Source organism: Hemiscyllium ocellatum, chromosome 28 (assembly GCF_020745735.1).
Source record: "Hemiscyllium ocellatum isolate sHemOce1 chromosome 28, sHemOce1.pat.X.cur, whole genome shotgun sequence".
Taxonomy (NCBI): Eukaryota; Metazoa; Chordata; class Chondrichthyes; order Orectolobiformes; family Hemiscylliidae; genus Hemiscyllium; species Hemiscyllium ocellatum.
Window position 1 is genome coordinate 16289040 of NC_083428.1, and position 7234 is coordinate 16296273.

The 7234-nt window shown below is 36.8% G+C and overlaps 1 protein-coding gene across 2 annotated transcripts in view; it reads left to right on the forward strand.

Moving 5' to 3' along the window:
- fstl3 (follistatin-like 3 (secreted glycoprotein)) overlaps positions 1–7021 on the forward strand; it is an 87861-nt gene extending 80840 nt beyond the window's left edge. For both annotated transcript variants that reach the window (XM_060846517.1, XM_060846516.1), the window contains exon 5: positions 40–7021. In XM_060846517.1, coding sequence (XP_060702500.1) covers positions 40–116 — 77 coding nt within the window. In that variant the 3' untranslated portion in view covers positions 117–7021. The remainder of the gene's footprint in view (positions 1–39) is intronic.
- Positions 7022–7234: the final 213 nt, after the last annotated feature.

Below are 7234 nucleotides of genomic sequence, written 5' to 3' on the forward strand. Positions count from 1 at the left end.
ATTCAGCACTGTACTAATTTGATGGGTTTTCTTTTGCAGCTTCAGCAGAAGGGATCAAGCAAAAAGGAGACAATCAAGATAATACGGTGTTTTCGAAACTTCTTCTTGGATGGTAGTTTATAATGAATCAAGAAGTTACAAGCAGAGAAAGAAAAGACATTGGGGCAAAAATTCCTCTGGGCATTAGAGTAGTGCCTGTATTATGTGAGCACTAATACATAAGTCATTTGAACTTTTAGTGCTATCAAAATATCCACTCACTCCTTCCTTTCCCTTTCACTTATGTGACTCATTTGTCATCACATGTTAATGCATAGACTAGGCCTCAAGACTTATCACTTCCAAGGGCTCACTAAGGCACAACTAAAATTGCTTGTGCGCAAATATTCATGTTAGTTTTAATGTTTAACCTTTTAATTATAAGAATTGGTGCTAAAATGACTGAGTACTGTTCGAGATTCAGCAGTAGTTATTATTAAACATGAACAATTCAGGAATGTTTCTGTGCACACTGCAACATGGGCTTTGCATCAAGTGTGACACAGATAGCATAACAGAGGAAGAGCAAGAGCAAGAGCAAATGTCTTGGGAGGTTCAAGAGTATCACAACTTTGTATTGCTATGTCATCACTGTACAGAAGATCATTAATGGCACCTGCTGAGCAGAAACACTAGTATCACCCATGCCATTTTATAGAATTATGCTTGCCATCTAGCAACAATCTACAGTGCTTTGTTACTTATTGTTAAATCTTGCAATTCTTTTTCAACGAATACTTGATTAGCCAGCTTTGTAGTTCACTTGTGAATTGCAGAGATCATGGGTGGCCTGTTTCACAATACAAATGCCATTTATCTGGATGCAGCACTGGTAGCTTTTCTTAACAAACATGTGGCATCTCATGCTACAAGGTTCCATTAGCCGTAGTCATGTCGCCATTTATGTACCTATATCCAATAACATTTGGCTAATAAGCAGAAGTGGGTAAATTATGATCACATACAATCTTTCTGATGCCTTAATGTTAAGTCAGCCTTGTTATTCAAATGTTCTGCCTGTAATCCTTAAAGCACTTTGTCTTTTAATTATGTTACAACATATGTATATAAGGATAGTGTGCCACTTTGCTCTAACGTTGTATCTCATGCACACTGAGAATGGCCTAATGGTCAACAGAAATAAGGAAGAGGGTGTTAGTATGTAGTATCTTAGGACAATCCTTTTATAGAGTCATAGCGATGTACAGCAAGAAAACAGACTCTTTGATCCAATTCATCCAGGCTGACCAGATATCCTAATTAATCTAGTCCCATTTGCCAGCATTTAGCCCATATCCGTCTAAACCCTTCCTATTCATATACCCATCTGGATGCCTTTTAAATGTTGCAATTGTCCACTTCTTCTGACAGTTCATTCCATAGATGCACCACACTCTGAGTGAAAAAGCTGTCCCTTAGGTCTCTTACGAATCTTTCCCCTCTCACTTTAAACCTATATCCTTTAGTTTTGGACTCCCTTACCCTTGGGAAATACTCTGACTATTCAACTTATCCATGCCCCTCATAGTTTTGAAGACCTATTTGAAACTAACTCAAATACACTTGTTCCTGCAATATTTTGCTATGTATTTTCAGGGTCTAGAGGCCCATGATACTAAAGGACCGAAAATAACTCAAATTGCCCACCTAAACCTATGCTGCTAGGTGGCCTTTGTTATTTAGAATTCAAGTCCAGGTATCCATTGCTTGTTGTGAGAATAGATGATCAAATTTATATAAAATTAATCCCTTAACATCGTTGTGTGAATTGTAGCTGCTCACATACTGGAGGTAACCTGTGGACATAAATTGAAGCAACAACATTCATGAGACAGTACGTGGGGATTTCCATACAGATATTATGAATGTTGCTTGCTATACGTGGCATTTCTGTTTCCAGTGTAGAATAGAATGATAGACTTGCTAACTATGCCCTACTTGGCATTCCTAGTGTTTTGCAGGGACACAAGAGACAAGAATGTACATACAATTCTTGCTTTTGCAACACTTTATGTTTCATAGCCAACTCCATGAGATTAGAATCATAAAGGAACATAGTTATATTATTTGCTATCTATCTGTTGGACCTCCACCCAGTAATTGGATATGTTTGATTCAATCATGATTAACCCTGTTTAATATTGAAATAAACAAAAACAAAATACTGTGGCTGCCAAAGATTTGAAAGAGAAGCAAGAAGTGATGGAAAATTCAGCAAATCTAGAAGTATCTGTGAAGAGAGAAACAAAGTTAGAACATAGAACATAGAAAAATACAGCGCAGTACAGACCCTTCAGCCCTCGATGTTGCACCAATCTAAGCCCACCTAACCTACACTAGCCCACTATCCTCCATATGCCTATCCAATGTCCGTTTAAATGCCCATAAAGAGGGAGAGTCCACCACTGTTACTGGTGGACTCAGTACAAAGTTAATGTTTTGACTCCAATATGATTCTTCAGAGAAGTAATTCACTGTTTCTAGTGCTGTTGATAATGAAGAATAAGGAAATTTGTAAATTTTCTTCCTCCAGGAATTGAGGTCTTTTATTCACAGGAGTATGCAACTCCTGAATGCTCAATGAGACTGCCACACTTGAAAAGAATGAGCTTCATAAAATCAATGTCTCAGGCCTATCTCAAACCCAACATTCTTGTACAGTGCACCACTAGACAATGTCAATAGATTCCATGTTTCACAGTGCAAATTCTTTAGGTTTTAACTGCTGAATAACAGATATTTTGTTGGATTTTAAATGAGCAAATGTGATGATGCAACCTGGGACTTGGTTGCCTTTTTCAGTTCAGGCATTGACCAGCTCATCAGCGGTCTATTCTGCAATCCCTATGATGGCTTCCTTAAAATAGAGCTACAGCAGCTGAGCATAACCAATCTGCAGACACTGCTAACCACTGAAGGCAAATAGAACCAATGTGCGTATTGAATATTTGGACCTTGTGTAGTTGGAAGATACAATACACTACAGAGTGGATATCATGTAACATTATATAATTGTTAACTAAATGACTGCACTGCAATGACGTGGCTTATAATATTTATGCTGTAATTTCTGAGTTTGTACAATGATATCAATATTTCCAAGCGGATCAGTGGGTAATGCATTTTTGCCTCTGAATTAGAGGTTATGAGTTCAAGTGCTACTCCAGAAATGTCACCATATTATCCAAGCTGACAGTCCAGTGCAATTCTTGAAGATTGCTGCATTGTTAAACTTGCCATCTTTCCGATGTATTTTAAACTGACATCCACCTGCTTAGTGGAAGTGAAAGTTCCCATGGTATCCTATTTTGAAGAAAAACAAGTTAATTCTTCCCTGTGTCATTGGCCTTCACTCAGTTTATCCCTCAATTAACAAACAGCAGCAGATTATCTTGTCATTGTTTTTCCTACATTCAACTTTGTACAATTCCTGCATAATACCTGCTATACTGTTAATGTTCATTCGTTTTCCTTGTATTCCAGTATCACAATGCCTTAATTATTGTGTAGGCTTGCTGAACTCGTCATAAAACTAATTTGGCATATAGTTTCAAAGTATTCATATTCATGTATTCGTATTTGGGCAACTCATTCATTATTGTTGCATTTCTTGCATCCATTCATGTGCTGGGTTGGAGGTACTATAGACATTGTGGGTTGTATTTTCATTACTGAGGCAGGTAGCTCCAAACAGGAAATTTACCGATTTGGTAGATCTCCTCAATTTAAAGGACCTCATAATGTCCAGTTTCTCCATGGAGGTGCTGTGGGTTGAATTTCTTCCTGCCAAACCCAGATGTAGATTATAGATGGCCACAGGGCAAGAGAGTGCTGAGGTGGACTGTTAGAAGCCAACCTTAATTCTCCATTACTTCAGTTGTTTTAGAAACTATTGGCCATTTAGCCCTCACATCTCACAGACCCTACCTTCTCCCAGGCCTTCTCTATGTCAATGCATCTCCATGCCATGTTACACCACCATGATGTGGAGGTGCCAGTATTGGATTGGGATGGACAAAGTTAAAAATCACACAACACAATATTATAGTCTGACAGGTTTATTTGGAGTACAAGTTTTCAGAGCCCTGCTCCTTCATCAACCAGCCAGTGGGGCTGGATCATAGGACACAGAATTTATAGTTAACAATCAAATTGTCATACAACAATGTATTGAACAAACCTAGATTACTGTCTTTAATCACATCGAAGGGTGATGCAGGTTTTGATTCATTATTATGTAAATCCCAGAACTTCTTTCAACTCACAGTCTTGAGATAACTTAAGGTTTTATTTTTAGAAAAAGATGACATCTCAGCTCAGACAATGCATTAAAGGTGTGAGATGAGAGTCTGCCTGTACCCTAACCTTGAGTCAGACTAATTCTATTTCACCACCATGATGACATTCACCCAGTATCTTTAAGAGATAGAATTTGGAAACTGTATGAGAATGGGGAAAAAAATCTTCAAACAATCCAATGGAGTGCTCAAACATATGTATGATGCAGAAAAAAAACCTCTCATTCATGGAACCTATTCAAAAATTCTAAATCCTCTTGTGTTCAATTTGTTAGAAAAAAACTAACTTCTCAACAGTAACAACAGCAAAGACAGCAATTTCTAAAATTGCCTTCTTGAACTGTCAATCAAAATATGAACTCTGTTCCCAATCTTCCACACAGACCCCCAAAACCACCATCACATTTATGCTTTGAAATACTTCTGAAGCTTTTGAAACTGAGCCAAGCATTCTTAATAATCTCTGCTGGAAAAACAGCCCTTGGGAAATGTAAAAGTGAACTCAATTGAATCATCAGAAACAGATGGTGATGTTTTCTTTTTACAAATCCACACCAGATAACTTGTCAACCAAAGCGGTCCTGGCCTGTTGTCTTTTTTTAAACTCTGACAGTTTCAACTTGTTTTTCTCTAACTTTAAAGAGCCGATGATATAATAATGTTAAATTATAAGATGTAAAGACCCATTATTTGACATTCTAGGGATAAGTAGATTCCATTTCACAAATTTGTGACTCTGACACTGTGGGTTAAGGCCTATAAAATAGTGAAAATGGAGTCTGTTTGAACTTACATCTAATTTCAAATGACCCTGGTGGCCTTTCTCCTGTGTTATTGACACCATTTCCTGTCCTCTTTCCCCTGAAGACAATAATGAGATCTGTTGGAAATGAGGGTGAGCTTCCATATCTCAGGCCTGCTTTTCATTTGCAAATGTCTCTGGTGTCAGCTCAACTTTGCAAAAATCCATGTTTCCATGTCTGTTGTGTGTAAGTTGCAGATCTGGCCAGGAGTTTGCAATCTGTTGTAACCATTAACAATCTGTTATAATCTCAAGGCCATTTTATGTGAATAGGAGTTTAAGATCTCATCTCCCAACCTAGATGAATGCTGCTACTTGCATGATGCATGCTTGGATTGTCAGTGTGTGCCATTTAGTCCCCTTAAATGCCAATTTAGATAATTCACAATTGATTCAGCATCATAACTGCAAGTTTTATTTTCTGATAAACTTGCAACTGTGCATCCAGTGGTTCATTCTTTCATAATCCTTTCTGACTAAGTCTGTGCTTTCCCATGAATCCAGGGCAACAAATAGAAGACTTATCATATTCTTAGTGCACTAAGAGGAATTTCAACCTTGTTGTGTTTATATTGTACATACTCATACTATATATTTATTGTAAGAAAAACAATGAAGAAATTACTCCATTTTATTTATACCCTATTACTGTTTGTCATATCCATCTGATGTAATTATAATTATTTTTCTCAAAGTTTACTACTTTTCAAACACATTTCTAATTGTAAAAATTGTGTTTTTCGTAATATACCACAGTACTGTTAAGCCATTTCAACCCTTAAACTATCTACATTTGGAATATATTATCAGTTATGTAAGGTGAAAGGTGTATATACTAATGAACACGTTGGAGTTGAAATTGCATTGTGTGCCAATGGTTGATAAAATTCTTTCATAAACTGATCAATATGGTCACTTAAGTTGTAAGCAGACAGATTTAAATGAATGATTAGATAAAGTGTGGAAACAGGCCCTTCAGCCCAACAAGTCCACACCAACCCACCACCCACCCATTCCCCTATGGGCAATTTAGCATGGCCAATTCACCTGACCTGCACATCTTTGGACTGTGGGAGGAAACCGGAGCAAACCCACGCAGACACGGGGAGAATGTGCAAACTCCACACAGTCAGTTGCCTGAATCAGGAATTGAACCCAGGTCTCTGACGCTGTGAGACAGCTGTGCTAACCACTGTGACACCATGTCACCCACATTGCAGCTCATATCACACAGTGCATTTTAACTCACTTCATTGTAGTAATCTCCAAACCAACTTAAATATTTTGTCATTACAATGAATTTTGTATTTTAATATGCCTATGTTATCTTCATATTGTAAAAGAACAGGTTCTACTTTGTGAGAATTATTGTCTAAAATTTTACATCAAATATCATTGGAATGAAATCATGCTTACCTAAAATTTCTTTGTTGCTAATTTGTAAAGTCACCCTCATGCTTCTGCTAAACTGTTGGAGAGATTTTTTTAATGCAAAAATATAAATGTACTTATAACATAATGGAAGAGTTGTCCCCATATCATAAACATTAATGTCCAAGTACAAAAAATATTTCAATAGATGATTTTTTTTGCATGAAAATTGTCACATGCATCTTTTAGAATGTAAAGTTTGCCAATATGAAGAGTAGAGTTTAGATTTTCGATTGTACCTTTTTACCTCTTTGTTGGACTTCTAATCCCAACTAATGAAGATTTATGCTTAAAAATATTGTTGCAAAAATGGGACATTGTAGTTTACAATGAATGCAGAGTATTATGACATGGAATAGATCTATGCTTATGAAACAGTATGAGGAGAATGGACTTTCTTTTTACCTTGTATTACTTTTGGTCATCACAAATAAATACTATCTGTACGCAATTGTCATTGTGAAACTTTCTAAACTCTTGGTATTGTTACCCGTTCTAAAAGATATAAACTTTTAAAAAGCTTTGTAAATACATTGCTTTAACATGAAACCATTCTGACAGCGAGCATACAATGTTCAGAAATGTTCCTTTCTTAATGGCCACTATTGTTTAAGATGAAGTTTCCCATCACTATCCAGCTAATTCTGTTCACTCCCCATTAAAT